This window comes from Sander lucioperca, chromosome 6 (genome assembly GCF_008315115.2).
Source record: "Sander lucioperca isolate FBNREF2018 chromosome 6, SLUC_FBN_1.2, whole genome shotgun sequence".
NCBI classification, from domain to species: Eukaryota; Metazoa; Chordata; class Actinopteri; order Perciformes; family Percidae; genus Sander; species Sander lucioperca.
In genome coordinates this window covers 4266346-4293634 of record NC_050178.1, presented here as the reverse complement: position 1 = coordinate 4293634, position 27289 = coordinate 4266346, and the positions used below count along the sequence as shown (strand labels likewise).

General features: G+C 39.9%; 1 protein-coding gene across 3 annotated transcripts in view; it reads left to right on the top strand.

Moving 5' to 3' along the window:
• The first annotated feature begins 9466 nt into the window (after positions 1 to 9466).
• Positions 9467 to 27289, top strand: part of LOC116041575 (sodium- and chloride-dependent GABA transporter 2-like) — a 29508-nt gene continuing 11685 nt past the window's right edge. Inside the window, exon 1 of one of the 3 annotated variants that reach the window (XR_004102983.2) lies at positions 9467 to 9643. Coding sequence is in view for 1 of the 3 variants with exons in the window: in XM_031287526.2 (XP_031143386.1) it covers positions 9579 to 9643 (65 nt within the window). In the remaining 2 variants the exon portion in view is untranslated. Of the gene's footprint in view, positions 9644 to 20845; positions 21092 to 27289 lie in introns of those variants that run through there. The other 2 variants (XM_031287526.2, XM_031287527.2) reach the window with 2 other exon arrangements.

Genomic DNA, 27289 nt, shown 5'->3' with positions numbered 1-27289 from the left:
CGTTGCTCCTAACGCTAGTAGTTAACATTACTGTTAACTAACCGGTAACCCGCCATTTAACGTTACCACCTAGCTAGGTTATGCATCAAGTTTACATAAGCTATCTCAGCTGACTAACTTTACGTTGGTTCTACTTTATGAACAGTGAACCACACGTTGTAATTAACATTTTACCCCTGCTTCATTTAAGATTTACAAGTGTAACAAGTTACAACATGACATTAAACGGAGCGTCTGCTTTGTGGACCACAACATCTTAATTTGAACGTGATCGTTATTTTCACTCATGATTCAGTGTGTCCAACTTAACATTACCGTTCTGTCTTTCCAGAGAGAATATTTCCATTCTCGCTTTCCACATAAAAATAAATGGACAGGGAATTGAACAAATTCAGAAATAAGATATAGGCTACCTGCTCTATTTATAAGTGTTTCACCTTCCAGACAGTTGCACTCAGTCTGTAATAAATATGTATTTTAAGTTAAATTTTTGCTGTAAATCAAAATAAATAAATACCTGGTGGTCAATGCTGGCAAGCCTCCACAAATAAATCTATGTATACTACTGTTACAGTAATGTTCAAATCTCACCCTAATTCTTTAATCCTTGTTTAGGCAAGATGGAAGAAAGAATACCAAGATAAGAAGATCAAGAAGATAAAGAAAGCTAAAGTAAATAGATGTTCACCCTACAGTATCACACGTTATCATCTGTACCTTACCACATCTTTCTCACCCATGTTATGGCTTTCATTCTGTGTTCAGTTTGACAAGGATCAACAGACCAGACAGCTCTCCCACAGCCAGCCTGAGAACCTGCTTTACGGTCTGAATAGCCTGGGTGAAGTTGAAGACTTGTGCATCAGATGGCTGAGAAAAGGATAGCCCAGAGCAAGAGGGAGCCCAGCAGAGGCTAAGAAGGAGGCAGCAAAGGAGTTCACAAACCCACATACAGCTAATGGAGGTACCGAATGAGTTTGTTAACCCTGAGATGAGGGTAATTCTGGGTTTTCCGTTTCAGAAAGAGAGGTAACTTAACCTCGGACTCTGTGAACCTAACCTGGTCGGGAACAGGTTTTCTTCTTTCAGTCTCCTCCCTCTGACACAGCTCTCTTTCATTTCATCATTCATAATTGCAGTCTGTATCAGGCGCATTTTAGCGCAGTTTGTTATCGGCATGAATAAAAAAACAGGGTTGGTTTATTAACCATGTTAGGCAGACTATAAAACGTTTTTTTTCTCAAAACATGCAATGTCCTTTTGTCGACGATCCCGGTGATGTAGAAGCTGTATTACTTCGCAGGGAGTTAAACATACGTCAGGAGATGATATTGAGTCCCCGACGCATTTTAATTTCCAGATAAATACCTATTTGAGCGGTACCGTTTTTTTCTTCCCAGTCTATCAGTGATGTAGCCTACATAACCTTTTCCGTCCTCATATCACTAACGTCACCCAATCGTGGACATGCTCTACATCCCAACAGATTATTTGTGTCACATTACATTTTTTTGCAAACAACAGTTTTCTTTACAACATTGGTGATGCGGAGCATATTAGTAAAGCTACTGTAGCAAAGCGCTGTCAGAAGAGTGCAACTCACTCTGAAACGTTTTTTAAACGTTTGTGTAGTGTTCCCTGGACACAAACCAGTAAGAGCCATTAGAAAGGAGTTCCACAGTATTGCAGGTGAATGATGTAAACCCTTTGAAATAAAAGATTATGAATTATAATTCTGTTAATGATGGTGCTGCAGCCTCAGAATGGGATTAGTAGGCCAAGGACTTTTATAGATTATAGGTTCAATACCATTTCACCAGTAATATTATACTTATGATTAAATATGATATACACTATATTGGAACTAACGCATTTACTCTAGCACCAATTTTCTCCCACGCAAATTCTCTCTTTTAAAGCAGCCGCTGTGTTGCTTTTTTAACTAAATACATGTTCAAACTCACTGTATGTGCAGTATTTCTGCCCACCAGTTTGTTTTGTGGTTGTTACCATGGTGAATCGTAGTATCATGGCTCCATTCATGCTGCCTGAAACTGAAAACTCAGAGTTTCCCATCTCAGGGTAAATCAACTCAGATATCAGGGTTACACTCAGAGTTTGTTAAACCTCCTTCCTGAAATGGGCCCCTGCATTGTTAACGGTTGCTTTACCTGGTCTGTGCTTGTAAATAAAAACGAACCGGACGTGGATTTGTAACATTGTTACACCCCTTTTTGTTGGTACAGCCTTACTTGAGTCTAAACACAGTGACTTGGGACTTGTTCAAGACGGTGAAGGTTAAGATTTGTGACTTGCACATGTATGACTTAAGACCGTTACACACTGGGGGGCGTGACGAATAAGCGACGCCAATATGCAAAATAATCGGCTGTGAATATTTCACATCAAAACTATTCACACCGGCAGCGATGCAAATTTGCGACAGTTTTCAATAAAAGGTTTGGATATTCACGCCAGCTCATCTACAATGTCAGTAGGACAGATGCTGAAGAGAGCGAGAAAGTGACGGAAGATGTGGTGTGAGCGGACGAGAAAGAGAGAGCAGTCGGAGCAGAGGAGAGTTAACGTTTAGTGGTGAAGATATGAAGTGATTGTACAGCAGCTAGATTCTGCAGTTTAACAACAAATAAATGCAGCAGCTCCTCAAAAGCACCAAAAGGTGTCCTGTCTGGTTTCCAGGCTGCTGAGTGGAGGGACGGGGGTTAGCTTCGGATACGTCCCAGGAAAAGCTGTAACACTAAGCTACTGTAAGCTATTTATTGAGTTTCCTCTAACTCTAATTGAGTATACAGTTAATACTCAATTGAATTCCCTCTGCAAAACAGTGCAGCATATGTCTCGGGCTTATTGTGAAAGGTAAAAACGGAAAGAATGTTTCTGGCATACGCTGCCATTGTAAAGGTTGAAAGGAGTAATAAAGTTTGCTGACGTACAGTCTGTAGTTGGGACAGCAGCCTCCGTGTTGTTGTTTGGTGATCCTCACAAGTAAACACTACTTGTGACAAAAACAACAGTTTGAAAAAATATATTGACATGCGAAATAATCGTCCCTGGTGTGCAATGGTCTTTAATCTCACCTCTGATATTTTTGATTAAGAGCTACTCTCTGGCGAAGCCACAAACCAGAAATGTAAGACTCAAACTATGATGTCATCAGGTTACTAAGCTGCTTCATAGACAATGAATGTGAAACTAATTTTGTAGAATAAAAAAAACCCAAATGAGGTTTATTCTATGTTAGCGTTTCATTTCTGAAACAGAAACTCTACCCGTTACCTCTGAACATCCCCCTGGGTGATCTCAGTGTCATCTTTAAAATATTTCTCAATTCATTGTTTTTGGAAAAGCTTCAGACATTATATCAGATGACATCACAAATTTGAGTTTTTAGATTTTGGAGAGAGTTGTTCATGTTCACTGACATTTTTAACACACATGTATGAATTCCCAAATTGCCCATAGTTCCCCCCTTTGCTATAATTCAATGTACCAGACAGTTTTTGCTCCCATAAGTTTATTCATATGTGAAATTTTGCATTTCTTTGTAAAGCATGCAGTAAATGGTCATTCCATAATACTTTCTGGTTATGATACATCTTAAAATCTCATACATCTCAAATAGGGATCTGCAGTGAATGGATTGGACAATGCTGTAAAATGTCAGCAGAAAAAATTATATATTGCGTGTAAAAGTAATTGATACAATTGCACTTTTACATAGCCCTTTTGGTTTTTGTACATTCAAAACCCCATTTACTAATGAGGAAGTTGTGAACATATTGGTTAGTAATAGTAATTACTGTCAAATAATGTTTATGAAGTAAATCCCATGCACTTATAAGAAAAGTCTGTAGATATATTGGTGTTGCTTGTTATTACTGTCAAATGAAGTTTATATAAAATAAACATGTATGTACATATAATGGAGAGTTGCTTGTTATTACTGTCAAATAATGTTTATATAAAGTAAACCCCCTACTTCAATGAGAAGTCTGTAGATATACCAGATAGTTGCTTTTAAGTTACTATAAAACAATGTTTATATAAAGTAACCTCATATATTAATAGTAAAGGTATGTAGATATATTGGAGAGTTGCATCTAAATTACTATAAAACTATGTTTATATAAAGTAAACCCCGTACAATAATGGTAAAAGTGTGTGTGTGTGTATGTATGTATGTATGTATGTATGTATGTATGTATGTGTATATATATATATATATATATATATATATATATATATATATATATATATATATATATATATATATATATATACATACATACATACATATTGGATAGTTGTTTGTAATTACTATAAAGAACAGTTTATATAAAGTAAGCCCCCATACAATAATGAGGTACAGTCTGTAGATATATTGGATAGGTGCTTGTTATTACGGGCAAATAATGTTTATACAAAGTGAACACCCATACAATAATGGTAAAACTATGTGTATATATTGGATATTTGCTTGGATATATAAAGTAAACCTCGTATATTAATGGTAAAGGTATGTAAATATATTGGAGAGTTGCTTGTAAATACTCTCAAATATTGTTTATATAAAGTAATGACTATTATTACAATGTTTCTGGAAGGTATTATCCCATTATCTTCTCTTTTTTGTACAGTCAAAAAACTGTATTAAACAGGAATTTACCGTAAATAGATTGGATAATCATAAAATAAATGCCTAAAGGAGGGTATTTGAAAGTCATTTTACATAATTTTTATGTGTTTTACATCCAAAAATCTGTACTTTAACAGGGAGTTCTTGTGGATGGATTGGATAATCTTGTGAATTTACCAAAGAAAAACGTATAAAAACAGCAGTTTTCATTTAAATTATGTAATTTTAAGGTATTTCTGCAATATTTCTTAGTTTTGATAAAGATTTGTACAGTTGTTTAACATTCTAGAAATGTTTTATAACAAGAATTTGTTTTAATTCTACAATAGTTAGACTGTAAAAATACAGAAAATATTTACAGGAAATTTCTGTATTTAAAAAAAGAATTTTTCTGTAAAATAATGTAAGGTTTTTTACTGTCATTTGACGGTAAGTGTTTGGCAACTTTGCTGCCAGACTTTTTACCGTTTTTTTACGATTTTTTTTTTTTTTACAGTGTACATAAAGTATGGCTATAGCCTTTATAGGCTATTTTAGTGTAAAATACTACAAAACGTTTGTATGAAAAGAACTATACAAATATATAGGCTAGAGTATATTATATACACACAAAAACACTATTATTAAAGTCTCCTGTCACAGGCTAGATTTTCTAAAACCTGAAAACAGAGCCAAGAGGAGGTGCAGAAGTCTTCTATCACACCACTTGAATTACAATATGTTACGGCCCCTCCTCTGCATTGCAGGGGAGGTTCCTCCTGCAGGCAGAGGAGGGTCGTTAGTGATTGGAGCCACCTGGGCTCAGGGTATTTAAACTGCTTCTAACCACTCTTCTCTCTCTCTCTCTGCTCCTCCAGGTATGATCCTGTTTTGTTTGTTCCGTTATAGTTATACTTAGTTTTCACTCAGTCATTTCCATACCAATACACACACACAGATTCATTCATTCATGCACTTGACATACACCTTACATTATGACAATCTCACACTTCATTCCTTTTTCTTTGTTTAAAGTTAATAGTTTTGGTTTACAATAAAATATCTTGATTGGCCTATACTGGTTGTTGGTGTCTCCTCATTCTTTGCCACAGGCTGTGAGCCGGCTTGTGACAATATGCTGAAAGATTATGGAATTTTTGCCCAATGACTAAAACAAATGTGTCTGCACTGGAAAAAAAAAAAACATAATGTACTGCTAGCAAAACTTCCCTGTTAAATTTCACTCATTAGTATTCATAAATATTGTAACAATGCTTTTGACTAAAATGGTAGGAGGCAATGTTAATTATTTCTAATAACAAATATTGATACTGTGAAGCATGATAAGATGTTAATGTATAGACTGGAATACCAAAGAGGCAATTCCCTCCATTCCTATTCCAAAGTCTAATGCCACGTCTGTAGGCCTAGACACTAGAGGGAGCCAATGGTCTTCTCTCTCTGAGACTCTTGTCCAATCACAAACATACACACACACGATATTAGGTCATTTTCTAATTTGCATCTAGTTCATTCTTTTAATTTCATCTGTTTAATCAACATTTATCAAAAGCACACCCACATAAATGCTTTGATTTGACAGGTGATGTTTAATTGCCAAAATATTAAATAGTGCATTCTAGCTTCATAGTGCATAAAAAGCCTATTATACGGTTATGCAAGAAAAAACGGTAATATGGGCCTTTCTCATTTCCCAAATTTGTACCTCCTCGACTCCCCGATCTTCTGGCTTGTGACCCGGCCGGAAATCGTGTAGTTAGATTTTTCAAGAGGTGCACGTCAGGCTACGGCGTAGGTTCCGGAGTTGTAGGGTATGTGCCTCCAAGTAGCAACGGCGTAGATGTAAGCCAGAAGCATAAATCACTCTTAAGGCCCTGATACACCAACCCAATAATCGTCCGTCGGACAGTCTGGCGAGGTCAGTGACTCGAGTCTGTTCGGTGTGTTCCGTGCCGTCGTCCGTCGGAGGGTCTGCCTTCATTTTGGCCGATTTGACATGTTGAATCGGAGGGCGGGCAGTTGGAATCAATTACCAATCTGATTGGTGGAGTGCTAACCCGGAAATGACGAGCGGGACGAACGCCTCTCAAAATCTGACGAAAATCTTTTAAACTGACCTTTGTCAATCTGAAATAAAGACTATTTCTCGCTTAAAATGTTTTCAGAAACACGTTTCTGTGAACTATTTTCGTAAAATACGAGATCGTATCGTACCATTATGGCCGGCTGGAGAAGCCAGACCCACGTGACGCGTTCGTCATTTCCGGTTTTCATTTTAGCGCTGCCTGCTGTTAGGGAGACGTATTACGTCTCGCGCACGCGCAGAACGTACGCTCGAGTCAGCGTCGCTTCAGTGTGTTCCGAGGCACTTTTTGGACCTCGGGGAGCCGACTGATTAGTCCGACTGCCTTTTCTGCTGACGGTCGGCCATCGGGTTGGTGTGTCAGAGCCTTTAAGTGCGTCACTGGAGAAACAGCAGCTTAACTTCATTAGGATTATTCCAGAAGTAAAAAGGTCTATTTCTGTTTCCTCTGTCAAGTTTATAACTACAGTTAGTTTTGCTGCTTTTTCCAGCGATATCAGCTGCAGTGACATACTTATTTACTTATTAAACTAAATCATTATAAAAAAAAACATGCATACATCATCCTTTAAAAAGCAACGGAGCCTGCAGAGACTGCCGAGGGCCAGTTAAATGTCCATGCGGGTCTATAAATCGGAGAAAATAATTAATTCAGGTGATTTCAGAGTGGATGATTTTTAGCTTAGGCCTACAGATTGATTTGGATGAAGAGCTGATCCACGCATTAATAATAGTGTGTTTACAAATGTATAGGCTACAACACATTCAGAGAACCTTTATAGATCCTTCAGGGAACGTTCCAGAGAGAGAGAGAGGGGTATCTTTAGTTTCGTTGCTGTGATGCTGTATGGAAGAAGGATTCGCCGACACTGATCTTGATAATAAAAGGTTTATTACATCAAAGATTTCATGGATGACGGGTCCTTGCAGAGCCCGGAGAGTCACAGTCCAGAAATGCACTCTGCTCTTGCTTCAGCAAGAGCTGGCTTATAAGGGGTACATTTAGGTAACATGTTAGATAAAGTAAATAGATGTGAGTTGGCAAGTAAAGGTCAGAGTCCATCCGAGGGGCTCCAACACTACACATAAATTCATTGATCCCACTCAGCCCCCAATCACAGCAGCCCATCACTCCGCTGAGAGGAAAATCATTAAACTTAGGTCACTAGCACAGTGCTCATAATATCTCAGCACATTTAAGCTTTATACAGACTTTAACCTTATAGGCCCCTCAGATACCGAGAGAGAGAGAGAGAGAGAATTCAAATCCAAATCCAAAAAAGATCATATAGGCCAACTATGTGTACACATATGTTATGGCTATGTGGCCAAAACATCTCCCTTTCCACATCTGTCACCAACTTGGGTGTTAAAATGGACCCTCAACTCACCTTTGACACCCACATCAAACACCTCTATAAGACATCATTCTACCACCTTAAGAACATTGCCAAACTGCGTCCAACACTCACCCTGGCAGATGCAGAGAAGCTTGTCCATGCCTTTGTCTCCTCCAGGCTGGACTACTGTAATGCACTCCTCATTGGGATCTCTGGCAAAAGCATCCAGAGGTTACAATACATCCAGAACAGTGCTGCCAGGATCCTGATGAGGGTGCGCAAGCACGATCACATCACCCCCATCCTGAAATCTCTTCACTGGCTCCCTATCCCACTCAGAATAGAATATAAGGTCTCCCTCCTCACCCACCAGTGCCTTCATGGACATGCCCCCCTTTACCTACAGGAACTCCTCACCCGCCAGACCTCCTCACGCACTCTGCATCCACAAACACCCTCCAAGCCCCCAGAACCAAGCTCTGCAGCATCGGTGATAGGGCCTTTTCATCTGCTGCTCCGAGGCTGTGGAACACCCTCCCTGAAAACCTAAGGGCCCCACAATCTACGGATGTTTTTAAACGAAACCTCAAAACATATCTTTTCAAGAAAGCTTTTTACTAAATGGATTTTATAGGTTTTCCTCTTAACTATTTTTAATAACCTTGATATTTATATATATTTTTTTTTATTAAATTGCATTATTTATGCTCTGTAGCACTTTGAGATTGCCGAAATGTAAAGTGCAATACATGTTGTATGTATGTTGTTGCTCTCAATGCACTTGCACAGAAATAGAAATCCAGCTAAAATAAAGGACAATGAAACTGAACAAAAGTAAACATTTAGCTTTTATGTACATACAAGTAGATGAGGGAAGATAAATATATATAGAACAATGAACAAAATAATGTCTAGGAGTCAGACTGTTTCTGTAATTTGTAATCAGTAATACAGTAGTGCAAATATGCTGGGATAAATATTGAGTGAATAATGTAACGGGTGACTTTTTATACATGAGTAGGTGGTGGTACAGTATATATACAGTATATACAGTGGCTAAGGTTTGTATTTGACAGTGATATTGACATGGTAAAGAAATAAAACAAAAATGTGTGTATTTAAACTTACTTTAAATTGCCCCCCCCATAAAGTTTGTGATTGATTGGTAAAAACCCACAACTTTCTAATAAAAACAGTTATTAAAAGGTTAAAATACAAATAACACCTTAAAAGATACATTTAAAGATTAAAAGAATGTGTAACTCAGTTTGATGAAGAAGTAAGACGCGTTGTTACATTAGGTGGCAGCTGTGTTTCTTTAAACTGGAGTACCCCTGTTCCGTCCCACTTCAACAGAGGTTGCCAAAGATAATTCATTAACAACCAGTACAATGATTTGTCCAACATCTTGTACTTCATACGCCCTGCACACTTGTTGCAAGCTCCTCCGTGAGAGATACAGAGACATTAGCACTAAACTGAAGACGAGTATTTTGAGATGGAAAAACCTGAAACAAAGTCAGGACACCCACAAGGATATCAATCTGTTTCAGATAACAAATGGTAAGTATACATACATCTGATTCCCCCTTTTACTGGTAAGTAATTTTACTGTTTTGGTTCAATGTCCCCTCTCTCCTCAGTCTCTAAATAACCCACTGTACCTGCATCAAACAGCAGACAGACAACACTAGCTGGTGACATAGTAGAGGATTTAGCAACTAACGAGTAAATACTTACACCAGGAGTTGGTGGAGACAAAAACAAAGCTAAAAGAGAGTAAATATTGGACTTAAAAAACTACTCCAAGTGGATGATGTAGCTCCGTAACTGCGGGATGTGTAAATGAGCAAGTGTTTGCTAAAACAAGGAAAACAAATGTTCGTAAACAAATCATTACAACTATAGAAAGAAACAGATACTATCAACATATGAATAAATGCAAGACAAGCAAATGATGTTAACTAAATGCACTCATAAGAGCATCACACACTTGTGAGTTTGTGTGTGCTTAACATACTGCACACATTTGTGGTATTTTACACAACGCGTGCTGAATGTATTATAACGTTGTGGTGGAGGGCTGGGGATGTCGGACCTCAGGGTGCCTGTGGGACAGAGACTGACACAGAGGGAGGGAGAGCAAGGATCATCTTGGGTCACCAGCTGTGCTATTGTGTCAGTAAAAATTATTTTGTAAAAAAGCAAAGTAAAGCATTATAAAGGAATATCTTGCTCTGTTCTCAGCTGGCTCTTTAACCGGGCCAAATCTTCACTTCCACAGCTGTCAACTGTGTGCAGTCAGTGCAGGCCTCTGGTTAAATAGCATCGCCGCTGGCATTCGTTTTAAATTAAAGCCGCTATTTGTAGGATTTGAACATTTGTCTTTGCTGACTCTCAGTCGTAGTAAAAAACAATGTTGCTCCAGGCAGAAATTAGCAGCTATACCCTGCACCACCACCACCTCACCCACCATCAGTAAAAAGCATGTTCCCTTAAGAAGCAATAATAGAGACAAACATGATGCAAACAAAAATGCTGACAGGACACTTCAAACTGCAGACAGGGTCATTTATTAATCCTTGTACTATGAATTTTAGGCTGGAAGTTGGGCCAGCCCTATAAGCGCAAAAGTCTGTTACTGACTTACGGAGTGAGTGACAGTCATTAATTATGTCCTCAGGCAGCTTTAACAGCGATTCCACTCATTCCAAGATATAGCATTCACAGTGCAGACATATACTGGGACTGTGGTAGAAAAGTAAAAAAAAATTACCTCCTATGTCCTTTATTAACCACTTTTCCTTAACCCCGATGGTAAACGTCATGTGGTTAAGCAAAGATGTGAAGGAGAATACAAAAGGAATTAGGGAAAGACAACTGCCGTGCAAGGAGAATCCGAGAGCCCTAACACTCTGCTACGTAATCATGCGACGGCGGATGTTATTGACGTGGGTCTGCCGTGATGAATCCACACTGTTCCCAAGGTGGACTACAGAAAGCACATCTGGATATTTCACTGTGTTGTTTCATGCTGGCTTTATAAACATGTACAGTACAACCTGGTGGAAATATTACTTCATCACCACTTTCTTTCTCATCTTATTTTGCATTAATTATGCCTTTTCATGTGAAGCACTCGCTGCATGTCAATTCGTTACTATAAAGCACTGAGCTTTAAGCTATTTCTTGTATGAAAGATGTTATGCAAACAAAGTGTATTATTATTGGTTGCTCACGCTCACCCTCCTGTCTACTCATATTTATCCACATGAATCCCAATTAGATGATTTTATGAAAATAATTGTTAAATGTATGCAGGATAAACATGGTAGGCCTACGAATCTATAGTACAGATATGTTGTAAGGGTTAGATGGTTGCGGGTGGGTGACAGAAATACAATATTCTTTAAACTGTAAACATGGTAGAGCAGAGCTGTCAACAATATTAATTACAGTACATTATACGTTTTTCAATGTCTCAGAAAATAAAATATATGCACGGTGCATACAGGGTTACGGCCGGCTCTTCTGTGCCCAATATTCTGATTATGAATGGCCAAATGGTGATGCGTCGCTTTAAATTATGCTGCTGCAAGTAATTGTGGGACAGCATTATCTCCTTCGTAAAGTATGGTCCAGTGTATCCTATGCTAAAGGAGATGATAAAGGATCATTGAAATACCTTTCCTTATCACTAAGACAAGTCGAGTGGCTCTTATCATGGCTGCCACTTAACTACTTTCGGGTCATTTCACTCCGTTAGGAACCTTCCTAAGCAAAATTGACTATTCGATTGCAGCCCCTGTTTCGATCTAGTCTTGTTAACACTAGAAGTGCCGGAATTCCATAACTACTAGAACTGCCGTGAGCGGTCATTTTGACCGCCAGATTCCAAACTCTATAATCTCTCATGATAAATACCTAATTGCGATATTGTATTATGTATTGTGTTAGGATATCTTTAGAAAAACGTAATTACACCGAAATGTACATTTTAACGAGTTTAATTATACATTTGAGTAGTAATACGTGTTTAAATAATTCATATCATGGCATAGTAAACCGTAATTATTTCATACATTCATATCCCGAAAAATATGGTGTGCAAATCCATTCAACTTAACTCATAACAGCCAAATAACAATTAAAAGTATCTTATTTGAACATTTAGCTATAACCTAACCTGGCACAGCCTCCGTTTTGACGTCTGCTGCGGTGCGCAGCGCTGCTCGGACCGTGAGCCGCTGCCCTTTTTTCCTCCATAAACTCCGCTCTCAGCTCCTCTACTGCATGAACTCCCCCCGGACAATTTTACTGCTGGTGCACTCCTTGGAGAGGATGTGTGCAACGATTCCAGCCAGTTCGAGGATGTATAAAGTTATATGAACACGTAGACAGCCACCGGCCATCTACGTGTTCCGCGCCTTTCACAGAGCGAGCGCCCGGTGTTTGCCTTCTGATTCAGAACTCAGTCCATCCACGCCGTAGTGGCCTACGTTACCGACTCTGGCTTTGCCTTCGGCCCATCGGTGATGCCTACACTTGTTACTCGAGACCGCTAGTTACGTTTCTCTGACAGAGACTATGGTAGTTACTAAGCAACCAAGATGCATCTTCAACCGCGCGAAAAATTAAAAACAATACCGCGAAAATCCAAGCGGTCAATATGACCGTGTATGGCCGAAATAGGTAAAAGTGACTGTATTTTCTTTGCCTTTTGTGTAATGTATATAAAAAACATTTTAAATTAAAATACAGACTCTTTTAGGAAAAGTCAGGCAGCAGCAGGATTGTATTTTTTTATTCAGCAAAGTTATTACACATATAAATTTCAAAACATTCAAAATGACCGTCATGGCCGTTCTAGTGTTAAACAATTATAAGGCTAGTTATGGTTCGCGTTAACTATTAACTTGTTGTTATTACATACAAGTACTTTCGGGACGTGGATAGAGTAAGAGCAGGAGACAGCTTCGATTGTGTAACTTGGTCCATTTTTAATGACACTCTTTAAGCGTAGGACAACTCAAGACTCATAACAAAACGTGCTTCATCATCTTATCAACATATCCCTCCGCCAACCTAACTGTTACTCAATTACAGGCAGGGTACAACCAGTACTAGACAGTATATAATGCACCAACAGATCCCGTTGCTCTGGACGGAGACCAGTGAAGGATATTAGAAGCACTTTTCCGGTGAGCGCTGAGCGTTACTGCGCAGCCTCCAACTGAGAGAGACGACGTAAATGTGACGTGAGCAACGTGTCTGAAAGTTGTAAGTCTTCTGGTAGCTGTGCCAAGAGAAATCTCAATCATTCCCAATCTTGCAGAGACGGAGAGCATAGGTATATGTAAGGAGATAACATGGACACAGGCTCATTATTGCTAACTAAAATGCTAGTTAACATTAGTAATTAAACTTAAACAGCTAATGTAAGTCAAAACTGCCTGCGAGCTTCTCTCTCTCTTCTCGCGAGCCTTTTATACATTGTCGTGTTTCTTTAGAAATAAACAATGGACAAAAGAAGTCTTTAAACGCTTCAGATGTAAAGTTTTTTGCTGTCAAAGTGACGTCAAAATGAATGGCAGTCAATGGAATGCTAACGGGGGTGATCAATTGGTAGCATCAAAATGGCGCCATAGGAGGTTCGAGTTCTGAAGCAAAGCTTACCCCCTTGGGTACATGTTAGATAGCTCCCTTGTTAACTCAAGGAACAGAATACACTATGAAGTAGGGCTGGATGATTAATCGAAAAATAATTGTAACCGAAATTCAGAGCCTATAACCGATGTAATTTTACCAAGTCGGTTATTTCGGTCTTTTAATCCTATTAATATTTCCGCGGCCGCCCACTGTGTGTTAATGTACTTTCCCCTCACGTGACTCCGCCCCGTCCAGTCTGCGACCATAGGTGCTTTCCGATCGGATAGTACTTGTACTTTTTAGAGGAAAAGTACACTTCTAAGCAGTTCTAAGAACTACTCTACCCCAAAAAATTTTTTCCCGTTTGCATTCCCACTGGCCAAGTGGCCATAGGGACTGGTAGGAGGGGTAAGGGAGCGACGCAAGCACGGCAACGGTCTTCATAGCATCGTCACTAGACCTTAGCGTCACATACAACAACAACAAATTATGCTAATACTTGTGCACTTTTCCTATATTAAATGCACGTCCATTCTCGTAGTAAGTCACGTAATGTTTTGCTCAACACAGACGGGGCTTTATTATACTCGGAACAGACCCCGCCTCTGCCTGCTGCGCTGTGGACGTGTGTGTGTGTGTGTGTGTGTGTGTGTGTGTGTGTGTGTGTGTGAGACTGTGACTGTGTGTGTGTGTGTGTGTGTGTGTGTGTGTGTGTGTGTGTGTGTGTGTGTGTGTGTGTGTGTGTGAGACGGCCGGCGAGCCGCAGGACACGCTTGTGGAGTTTAACTCCGAAAAGACAGTTAACCACAGGTTCCCGTTAATCTTATGATGGACATTTATTATTTATTTTGTACATTTTTAGGAAACTTTTTTTTTTACATTAAAACTGAAATTACTTTTTTATAAGACGTTTTTATTTCATTGTAAAATCTACTGTTGTAGATTTCAGTTCAGTTGTTTGAAATATTTAATAAATAAGCATTAATTGCTATCTGTGTGTTGTTTCCTTATTTTAGAATCACAAAGATAGGATTATGCACTCTTTCATTAGAAAAAATAACTGTGAACATATTTACAGTATAAGAAAAGAAAAAAAAAATAATCGTAATCGAGGTAACTTGTTCGATTAATCGTGATTATGATTTTAGCCAAAATCGTCCAGCCCTACTATGAAGCTAGAAATTAATGGAAATATGTGACTTATTTCAGTAACCCTAAAAAGGTCATCTGTTAACTAAATATTTACAAATAAATCTCATCTTACATTCTTCCCTTTCTTCAGATGAAATGTCCCCATTTCAATAAATCTCATCTTACACAATTACTTAGGGACCGTTCGGTATTTATGGAATGGACCACAGGAGGAAAATAGGGGAGGGTTATGTCTTTTTATTCTTTGTTGAGGGGAGGGTCACCCAACATTTTTAGTCTGGGGAGGGGTCACCCAACTTTTGTATTCATGAAAACAGCAAAATTTCAAAGTGGCTTGTTTGGTGCATATTTTTCCATGTAGCTCTTAGTCTCGGCCCTCCTTCGCTACCAGATGGGTCTGACCCATGAGTTTGCTGGGGTGCAGGTGCACTGCTCCCCTGGTGGCTGAAACGGGTAATTGCATTGTTTAAATAATTACATCTGGCATGACCAGATATTTTATAAATATCTTAAATAACACAAAATAACTAAATGGTGATAGGTAATACATCAGATTTCATATACTGCTTTAGTAAAAAAATATTACCTGGCTGACGATGGGAGCAGCAGGACGCAAAAAAACGAAAATTACTGTTGCACTAGTCTGGACAGCTTGCCGTGCCAACTGTGAGCTGGCTGGTGAATGTGACGCGCATAGGCCTTGCTGACCCTTTTTGTGGCTCTACTGATCACTGTGGATTACTTTTTTTCCGTGTCATTGGATTACGGCAAAATACGGATATTTTTTCTCAACGTGTCTTAACGTTTTATGGTGTGACTGCGCTTCATTTCTGCGTTTGGAGAGGCATCTCAACAGACTGTAGGTCGAACACTGATTGTTCACTGTTACATTTTAGTTGAATTTAAGTGTCGGGGCATTCCACCACCGTCTGCCTATTGCGTTTCAAGACAGCCGTGCCGCGATTGGAAAGGGCGAATTGTTAAATTGTTACAATTTAATTTAAAATCTGCTTTAATAAACATATATGTTTTGGAATATAATGTTCAGCTTCGGCAGCTTTACCTATGTGCTAAAATATGTAATATGTAATGACTGAGGAAGCCTAGTGACGAGTCCATAGCAACCAGTGTTGGATTTGTTATTTCCCAGTGTCCTTTGCTGAATGGTCTCAATGTTTTATTGTTTTTTTTCATGTGAATACTAGTTTACTAGAGGAGTAACTTAGTATTTGAAGTAATGTAGTAATGTAGGAAGTGTGTGTTTAGTTTCCATGCTTATTGTGTTTCCACAACAATGTTAGTGAGTCTATAATCTACTGAAATGGCCACCACATCATAACAGAGGAGTATGATATGTAAGATGAGAATGCAGAGGTTAACTCATGTATGTCACGGCTGTTAAAAATCAAATGGCATCTGTACATCTTTGCTAAGTGCAAACTAGCACATAAGGGGAGGGTCACGCCTCTTTTTCAAATCATTTTGGAGGGTCATAGAAAAAATTATTACTGGCGAGGGGAGGGTAAAGTCTTTTTAGCCTAAAGGTCCCAAAACTCCTCTGGTGGCCCCTTAAATAAATAACGAACAGTCCCTTAAAAAAAAAAGAGGTTTGTGTCAGAAGTGCAGACGAGGGAGCTGGGAGCATAACTGCAAAGCTGACTGAGCATGTACAATAAAACCTGGATACAACTTTAAAGGTTGTGCCCCGTTCATTCTTTTGAGAGCTGCTCAGTGGTAGCATGGCTCTGCCTTCCTACGTACTTCCGCTCAATTTTCATTTCTCTTCAGTACTCCGTCTGGGTTCGCAGTATATTCTTGGGTTTTCTCCAGCCAAATATTTGGCGGTCCAATCAGCAAACAGAGGGAGTGGCTGCGAACGATCAACGATGATGTTAGGACGTGCGCGAGAAAGATGCGAGCGAAGCCATTCGGTCCATTGTGGCAGCAACGCCGAATATCCAGCAAGAACAATATTTCCTGAGTTGTGTTGGTGGCCATGGTGTTGTGGCCCTCCTCCCCACGGGGTTCGGGAAAAGTTAGATTTTTTCAAATCATTAATTATTATTTTCAGTTAGTGGTGAAGGAGTTGGCTAAGGCTAACGCTAGCGATGCTAATGCTAAATATAAGCCGATAATTGTCAATCTCCCCTCTTGTTGCACATGCGCATGACATACGTCACGACCAAAAGTTAGCGATTGGTTATGGCAGATCCAGAGTGGCTCTGGGCAGATCCAATGGTTTTAAACTTCAACAGAGTACCCGCCTTCAAGGAAGTTAACACTTGTCAATGGAGAGTGGCCAGACTCTCTGTACAAATGAAATGTACGAGAGTCTGGAAGGACCAGGCTAGCTCAGTGGCGCATGAAGCCAAAAAAGTTCAACTTCCTCATTTAAAATGACCTGGATGATCAGCACTACAATGCACGATCATCAATGATCGTGCATTGTACTGGAGACCAAAATCCTCAACTTCTCCAATTTCAGTTTATTCAGAGCATAGACTGTACAAATAGTGGATGTAGCAGCAGTGACGTCACCAATAGGCTTGTGGTGTGTTGTTTTGAAGTCTTGAATTTTGCAACCTCCATCTTGTTTTTTTAACAAGACTTGAAGAAGACTTGAAACTAGCGATTGAGGCCATGAACTCATTATGAAAATATTATTGACTGAATCAAGTGAGAATTATACGGTGGCCGACAGGGGCAAACGCCCTGCAACTTAAGAAAACACACGCAAATAGACAAAACACAAGCAAATTAAGAAAACAACTTCATTAATTTGACAACACATGCGCAGCATTCAGCAAACGCGCTGCAAATACCACAACACAACCAAATACATAAACGCACTGCAAATAAAAAACGATGCAAAAAGAAAAGCACGCAAACCCCGAAAAAAGAAGCGATGCAAAAAGAAAAACAACTTCATTAATTTGACAACACATGCGCGGCATTCAGCAAACGCACTGCAAATACACACAACACAACCAAATACATAAACGCACTGCAAAGACACACAACACAACCAAATACATAAACGCGCTGCAAAGACACACAACACAACCAAATAGATAAACGCGCTGCAAATATGAAACGATGCAAAAAGAAAAGCACACAAACCCCGAAAACAAATGCAACAAAAAAAACGCAGCATCCAGATTACACAACGGAAGTTCTCCAGACCCCTAAAGGGAGAAACTAGTGGAACAGCTTGATTTTCGACCGTTATTAACCGATATTAAATTCATATTATTATTATTATTATTATTATTATTATTATTATTATTATTATTATTAATAACATAATATATTATTAATATACAGTCTATGCTCCCGTCTCATGCCCTCCCGGCTGGTGCCGCGTCCCCAAGCTTCGGCTTTTCAAAATAAAAGCTTGCGTCTGGTCCGCTATGTGTTTGTACTTTGGTGTGTTGGATGTTTGTGAACTAAACAGTACAGCAATCATGCTAATGAATACAATAACTTCTTCGGCAGATGTCTTACTTACAACACGTTGGAGTTAGCAAAGCAGTTTTGTGTTTACTATATGTGCGAGCGGGATTTATTCAGTTTGATAAATCCCACGGTAAATTGGCTGGTTTACTAAACAGGGAGGGACTATAAATCTTGTCTGTTTTTTGTATTTCAAGAGCGAATTGCTCCACAATATGAATACAGATTAATCACTTATTTTGTTGGTAACCGTTGTTGTATAATCACAGTATTACTGTATTAGTATTGTTACTATAATCAGGAGGCCTACACTTCAGTAATTTCGGACCTCGACGTCAACATTAAACGCTGATGCAGTTTTAAATGTTTTATCACCACGAGTTTACAGACGTCTCTGCTGATTGAGTATCACCTGTGACCCGAGCCAAGACACACCCACCAAATGAGAGAAAACATATCTCAAACATAGATTTAATATTTACAGTCTATGCAGTTTCTCTCTCTCTCTCTCTCTCTCTCTCTCTCTCTCTCTCTCTCTCTCTCTCTCTCTCTCTCTCTCTCTCTCTCTCCCCCCCTCTCTCCCTCCCTCCCCATGAGGTCGAAAATCAAGCTGTTCCACTAGCTGCTCCCTCTAGAGGTCTGGAGAACTTCCGTTGTGTAATCTGGATCTGCAGCGTTTTTTTGTTGCATTTGTTTTCTGGGTTTGTGTGCTTTTCTTTTTGCATCGGTTCATATTTGTTGTGTTGTGTGTATTTGCAGTGTGTTTGCTGAATGCCGCGCATGTGTTGTCAAATTAATGAAGTTGTTTTTCTTTTTGCATCGCTTCTTTTTTCTGGGTTTGCGTGCTTTTCTTTTTGCATCGTTTTTTATTTGCAGTGCATTTATGTATTTGGTTGTGTTGTGGTATTTGCAGCGCGTTTGCTGAATGCTGCACATATGTTGTCAAATTAATGAAGTTGTTTTCTTAATTTGCTTGTGTTTTGTCTATTTGCGTGTGTTTTCTTAAGTTGCAGGGCGTTTGCCACTGTCGGCCACCATAGAATTAGGGTCATTTTCCCATAAACTCCTAAAGAAACGTAGCCTACTTCTTTTTGCAACCAGTGGAGTCGCCCCCTGCTGGAAATCGGATAGAATGCAAGTTTACTGCTACATTGGCTTCACTTTTCGGACCCAGAAGCTTCATCCATTATTTTTAGTCTATGATTCAGAGTTAGCAACACAAAATGGTTAATCGTTAACAATACTATGAGGGCCCACTGCATGTGAATCATGAAATGAATGGGAGTGAACTTTGCATGCTGCATGCTGATAGCAGTTATTATGTTGCATCTTCACCATTTTAGTGAAGATAGTAAATCTGTAGCATTAGCAATTAACACAAGGTTGAGCTTAGAGCTTAGATCGGCCCAAAAAATCAAGCCCGAACCTGCCCGAGCCCGAGCACGTTGCGTCCGAGCCCGGCCCGGCCCGACACATTAACTGTAATTATGAGCCCGAGCCCGATTTAAACCCGACAATTTTTTTAATACGTAGGCCGTTATAACTGACGTTCTCAACTACAATTCAGAGTTGTTTGAACTACAGAAATCTGTTTAGAATAATACAACAAGGACGAAGCATGTAAACTGCGCTGTTTGTTTAGAATGGAACGGATCGCAAATGGATCCGAATGAAGAAACGTAAAAAAAAAAGAAACAATGATGAACAACATATTGTTGTCACTGCCCACGACTTGTTTAAACTGCTTCCATACCTCCGACTTTCCTCCACACTCAAAGTTAATTCTCCTGTTTTTCTTTTTTTCTTTTTTTCTTTACATCTTCAAGCTCCCGGTGTGATGCGTGCGAGAGGAGGAGACTCCGCGCATGAAGTGCTGCATTTTGTAACTGCAGCCTAACTTTTGTAGGCTACACATTTGTTATATAGCCTATATATATATTTATAATATTTCTGATTATGGCATAGCTTTCTCCCCACCCAAATAGGATAATAAGGTAATGGATAAAAAAAAAAAAAATTGCTTGATCAAAGGTCCGGCCCGGGCCCGGGCCCGGCCCGGCCCGGGCCCGGGCCCGGCCCGAGGATGTGGCGGAAAATAACGGCCCGAGCCCGACCCGAGGTCCGGTCTAGCTCGGGTCGGGCTCGGGCTCGGGCCGAGAATCTAAACTCTAGTTGAGCTGAGGCTGATGGGAATGTCATTAGTTTTGCAAAGTATTGACAAATAAAAAAAATAAAAAAACCTGATTTCCCTCTGTGAAAAGTTAAAACAAGTTATTAGGAATCACCCTCTGGGAATCATATCCATTCAAATCATTGTTCAGACAGTTTACTCAAATATCAACCTGCTGGTGTCGCTAAAAGAAAATAAAAATCCTCTCTAGATCAAAGTTATTCAGATTTTCCTGTCTGAAACAAAGTGTTGAACACATGACGACCTACCACCCACAGAGCCATGCAGCTACAGTGCAAATCCCCTCCTCTTTGTGTCCTCCATGAACAGTCTCCGCCTTAAGTTCTTATTCAGAAATACATAATACCCCCGCCCCCTCCTCTCTCACTCTGTCCTCTTGCCAGTTTTTTCTCTAATTGTTGTACAAAAACAGCTCTCATGGGCTCACACATGGTCAGAGCTGGGAAGAGCACTTGTCCTGGAGAGACTTTTATTTTCCCCAAAAGGCACCAGATGAATCCCAACTAGGGCTAAATGGAAGCATAACTCAGAACCACAGACTACAGACGTGGAGCGACCTCTCTCAGGTACTCTTTACCAATCCTGTTTCCCTTAAGGTCGCAATTTTTTTTGTCTTTATTATTTGTCCTTTGTATAAATTGTGAGTGTACACTTCAATGGTTTAGTTTCTTGAATATGAAACAAATTGTATCCTTGCAGTTCAGAGACAGCTGGGGCTTTTATGGTTGCACTTCTGCTTAGCGCCTCTAGCCGTATTATGTAGGCCAAAGGTTACTGACTATGCTGCAGTGAGAGCAGCTATTTCCCTTGTTTAGTGTAACACCGTAGGCTCTGTGATCATTGCTGCTGAATTATGCTCATGCAAATTGCATAATAACAAACTCTTTCAAAATGTACTTTAGCCATGATTGTTTTTAGATTCTTAGATTGTGTTTGAATTTTTCAGCATCATAAGTTCTATAAGAAAACAGCTATTAAGTTGCAGAACAAAAGAATGGAGGTTTTTCTGGGGTTTTGATTATCTGACCATCCCAGAAAGATAATCAAAAACAAATAGAAAATGATTCACCACTGAATCCACGCCTCCTTGTTGATGGTGGACTGGAATAGAAATTGACCAACACCTATTCCATGGAGGTTGCATGCCAAGTTTTGTTCACATTTAGAGCAAAAATGTAATCTGAGATTTGTTTTGGAAAACCACCATAAGTTGTTGACAGTAGTTGTTTTTGGCACCTGGGTGGATTTTTTGCCTCCTCCTCATGTATTTACACACTGGTCAGTATTGATCATGCATGTTCAGCTTGTAACTTTCCACCAGGCTCCTGAAGGTTTTGTGATCTTTAGTCAGTCAGTTAAGGTGATAGCTGAAAGGCAGTCTGGTGCAAAATATATTTCTCCTTTGGTCACCCTGTCTCCCTGGAATTACATTCCTGTGCAACTAATTTGAGATAGTGTTCCAGCCTCAGCCAAACAAAATATCTTTCCAATGTTTTGTTTTTTAAAAGCTGAAACATAATAAATGGAAATGAACTGTATTTATATAAATACAAAGCCCTTTTACAGAGTACAGGAACCATTAGCACACATTCATAAACTGGTGCCCGATGCTGCCTTACAAGGTGCCACCTGCTCATCAGATAAACATTCACACTGATGGCGCAGCATTGGGAGCAATTCAGGGTTCAGTGTCTTGCAGGGCCAGGGATCAAACCCCCAACCTTCCGATTGGTAGGTGACTGCTCTAGCACCTGAACCACAGCCGCCCACTAATACTGGGGTGTTGTGCCTGGTGATCATCATGGTACACTACTTTTTAGTCATGTTAGCGCAGTGGCTTTAGGAATGGCAGTGTACCACTTTGTTCCAGACTGAAATGTCTCGAGAACTGTTGGATTGCCTTGAAATGCTGTACAGAACTCCATGTCTCCCAGTAGATATAGATCCTACTGACTTTGGTGATCCCCAGACTTTTCGTCTTGTGCCACAAGCATTTTAATTTGCCTAATACTATGGTTTTATGAGTAAAAACATTTAAGACTAATGTCATTTTTATCAGCCATTGTGTTTAATGCTTATTAGCAAATGTTAGCATGCTAAAATGCTAAACTAAGATGGTAAACATTATACATGCTAATCATTAGCATGTTAGCATGCAGATGTTAGCATTCAGCTCAAAGTACCATTATGCCAAAGAACAGCCTCAGAGAGCCACTAGCATGGCTGCTTCAATCTTCTTAACATACAGCGAGCGAGCAAGCGTACTGTGGCAGATGAAACACAAATCATTTTCCAGATATATTACAAGCAATTGCGAACTGCAAGGAAGGGATGAGATTGTTTTTTCGTTGTGACATTTATAGCAAATTCTGCTCTATTTTAGTCAACTACAGTCCGTAACAAAGTTACGTTACATATACCTTAACTCCTTTAATGAGGCCAGGCATATATATCCTGCACCTTGATTAGGGTGACCAGACATTCGACCGGGACAGTCCCGATTTTGAGTTGCGTGTCCCGAGTCCCGACAAAAGCCTGTTGGGACGCTAAAATGTCTCGGTTTACACCAACCACTATGAAATTGTCCCAATTGTCAGCGATTACATAGCCAACGTGGTCTTATTATAGCCTGATCATTAACTAAATCCATGCAGAAAGACTAATAAAGCGTCCAGCGTATGATTTTAACAATGTGTGTGTGCGTGTGTGTGTGTGTGTGTGTGTGTGTGTGTGTGTGTGTGTGTGTGTGTGTGTGTGTGTGTGTGTGTGTGTCAGTCAATCGTAGCGTCTGCATAATGTGTGCAGCCAGCGTTACAATGTATATTTGTAAACATTGTCGCAATGCCTCTTCTTATCTGTCTCGTTTAACCAGTCCAGTCAGTGGACGAGCGCTGGGTGGAAATGTTCGTGCATTTCAAAAGCAAGGAGATTCCGTTAAAAAATGTAGGTCTCCTTTGTCAGTTCGCCATGTGTCTACCGGGCACAAATGCTCCCGTTGAGCGGATCTTTTCGCTCATGAACAACACATGGACTGACGAGAGGAACCGTATGACCATTCCCACCTTAAAGACGCTACTCATCACACGGGCCAATTTTGCTGACACCTGTGCACAATTTCACAGTAGGCTTTCAGCCAACAAATTGATTCTTGAGCAAATTCACTCCTCTAACAAATATACAGAATTAATGTTTCCAATAGGGAAGCTATCTGCATGCTCTATCAAATGAGATTACATTTGTTTGTGTGTGTGTGTGTGTGTGTGTGTGTGTGTGTGTGTGTGTGTGTGTGTGTGTGTGTGTGTGTGTGTTGTTGGTTACCACATAACACTGGTAACACTTTACGGTAAGGGTACATGAATTATCATGAATTCATGCATGAATTAATTGATGTAGGCTATGTATTATTATGCATTATGTAATTCATGATTTATGTATTACTGCATTCCTTAATATCCCATGAATCATCAGGAATTGACATGAGTTCATAGTCTGTCATTTGTGACCTCATACATGAACAACACGACTAAAGCATTAGGTACGTGGGCACATATTATGAATTATGATTTATTAAGCATGATCATGATTATTTGTTTTTCTGCAAAAGAATGTGGTCATCACTGCGCAAATTCAGATTTGAACACAACTTGTGCATAATGATGTAGCTACCTTACCTAATGCTTTAGTTGATGTGTTGTTCATTCATGTGTATGAGGTCATGAATGAGGCTATGAACTCATGTCAATTCCTGATGATTCATAAGATATAAAGGAATGAAGTAATTCACAAATCATGAATCAATTCATGCATGAATTCATAATTCATGTACCCTTACCGTAAAATGTTACCATAACTTTAGTTCAAGCCTGTGGCAGCAGTTCCAAATTATTTGTTTAGTTCCATGCAATGAAAAATGCCTTTTCACAAAGTTTTTCACAAGTTCAGTGGGTGCATTTTCCAAAAGAATGCTTTAATTCTGAAAAATACACATACATACCAAGAAAATTCATAAATATTAACTGATACCCCATTATGTTGTGAGCAGTAGGCCTGCGTGTTGTTGGCAAAATTGTGTCTAATCTGTCTATGTCTATGTCTTACCTGGGCTGGCACATGTTCATGTTAAAAAGCGTGTGAATAGCACTACGGTCACGCGCAAAGTGTCCCGGTTTTAGTTCCGGGAAATCTGGTCACCCTAACCTTGATGTGCTGAGTACAAGATACAAAGGAGTCACTCTAGTTAATGACAGCTCTTTTCTAATGCAACTCTTGTAGTGGTGCTGGAAAATATTTAGGATGCAATTATACATTTGCTTAGGGCCTATTGAGCAAACAAACAGAACAAAATAGACTGACGTAAGACACACAGCATCTGAATTTTTGTTATAGCTGGTAGTGTTAAATGAATAAGGACCATTGTGAGTGAACATGCTCTTCTTGTGTTTGTGTGGAACTGTTCTGTTCCAGTAGAGTGTTGTCTTCCAGGACAACAATGACACCATTTATAGGACATGAACTGAATAGATGATAAACATGACAGTTATGCCATATGCTGTATTTGGCTTGGTTTCAACCTTACACCAAGGGGAGGAATTTCTCTAGTGAAAAGAAACAGGAGGGTGTAATGTGTAGGGACACCACCCTTGTACCCTTGCACTCCTTATTAAATGTAGGCCTACATAAAATGTGCGGAATGTTTTTTTACACTGGATATGGCCTTTTCTGTTTACGTCCCAATCTTTTTAGCTTTTCTTGGTCAGAACACTTCTCTAGCCTACTTCAGTCACACACACCAAATGTGTCCATTTTCTCCCATAACACATCAGTTGTAGTGGATGACTGGGTTGGACTCAGAGCTTACAGGCGAAGAAGCAGGGTACGATTCTGAACAAGCATTTTTATTTCACTCTCGAGATTCTCCGACGCCTCAATGGCAACTGCCATGGTCGTCAGAGAGGCGTCGATCAGTAGTCAGCGCATCGAGGAGTCTGTGGCAGTCGCCAAGCACTGGCAGGCGATCTGTGGCACTCGTCAAAACCCGCCAGCAAACTTGCCGACCTGAGCAGCACCACAGTGTGATTACCTGTCGGCAGTTTATAAATCTGTATTACATATCTGCCTCGGTTGTCTTTCAACTGGGGGTGTGCATGGTTTGTTTTTACAACGGGCAAAGCTACTTACAAATAAAAAATATAAATTGTTCAGCAAGAGGCACTCCTCTGACCTTTTTCAAAAATCTCAGTTTAAGATTCACAGCACTGAACTGTCAGTGTTAGCTTGGTCACTCTGCTTGAGTGTCACGAAAAAGTGGGGAAAATCTGCACATAGTAATCTGTAAAATCAGCAGCTGGCCCGATGTAAAAACAAGCCATGCACCCACCCCCCCCCCAAGTTGACGGACATCCGACGCAGATGTTTTTTATCTTCAATCAGAAAGTCTTTTTCTCGGTGTGTTTCCCCAATAGTTTTCCATGTAGCAGCGTGGCACTGGTTGTCCAGCCTCAGCCTGTAGCAGCCTTCTGTCTCTCTTCTCAATCCATCTGAATGAAACCCCCAGTATGCAGCAACATTGCAGCTTGCTGGCCTGATGCATCCCAAAACACCTGTGTCTTGTTGGGCTTAATTGATTCACACACCACACCCCTTATGTCCTGCCCACTTCCTGAACCTATCCTAATATCATAACAGTACTTCTTCCATCGCTGCCAATCATGGGCATCTTCAACAGATCAAGAGTCAAGTAGTTACTTATAGGACTTATTATTGGACATATTATGTTTGTCTGCATTTTCTGTCATCTATCTATAAATTGCAGGAACGTCTGTCTGTCTGTGTGTGTGTGTGTGTGTGTGTGTGTGTGTGTGTGTGTGTGTGTGTGTGTGTGTGTGTGTGTGTGTGTGTGTGTGTGTTATGCGCATATCTCTCGAACCGTTAGTCCGATGGATTTCAAACTTAACAGATGTCTTGCTATGGGCATGAGTAAGTGCAGTGCCAAGTTTGACGTTGTTTGGATTAGACATGCAAAAGATATTGTTAAATAAATAGGTAAAAGAAGCACACATTGGCTTTTGCCACTCTAGCCGATGGCCACTCCCCCTCTCACACTGAGGACCAGAGACAGAGAGCAGCGGAGCTTTGGCAGCTAAAATGTAACATACACCTCAGACCCACAAAAATGTGCAAAGTTGCACTACTTTGGACTGTCTTTGACTTTGAATAAACAAACAACTCTTTTCCTGCTATCTATCTATAAATTGCATGAACGTCTGTGTGTGTGTGTGTGTGTGTGTGTGTGTGTGTGTGTGTGTGTGTGTGTGTGTGTGTGTGTGTGTGTGTGTGTGTGTGTGTGTGTTATGTGCATATCTCTAGAACCGTCAGTCCGATGGATTTCAAACTTGACAGGTATCTTGCTACGGGCACGAGTAAGCACGCGCACACACGGTCCGGTTCTGGTGGTTGATTAACGCAGATATGTGCTGATTAGCTCTCATAACGGGCCGGATGGGTAGCACACTGCCATGACTCCATGACGCTAATGTCTGATTACTCCACATTTTCATTGTGATATGTCTTTGTAGTAGTAGCCTACACTGTAAGTCAGTAGTAGGCTATACAGTGGAGTTGCATATTAAGTGGTTATCAAAGTTAAGTAACCTAAAGTTCTGGTGGTTGATTTACGCAGATAGGTGCTGATTAGCTCTCATTACGGGCCAGGTGGGCATAGTTTTAAAAAATGTAATATGTAACCATGTTGTGAACATTGTAAT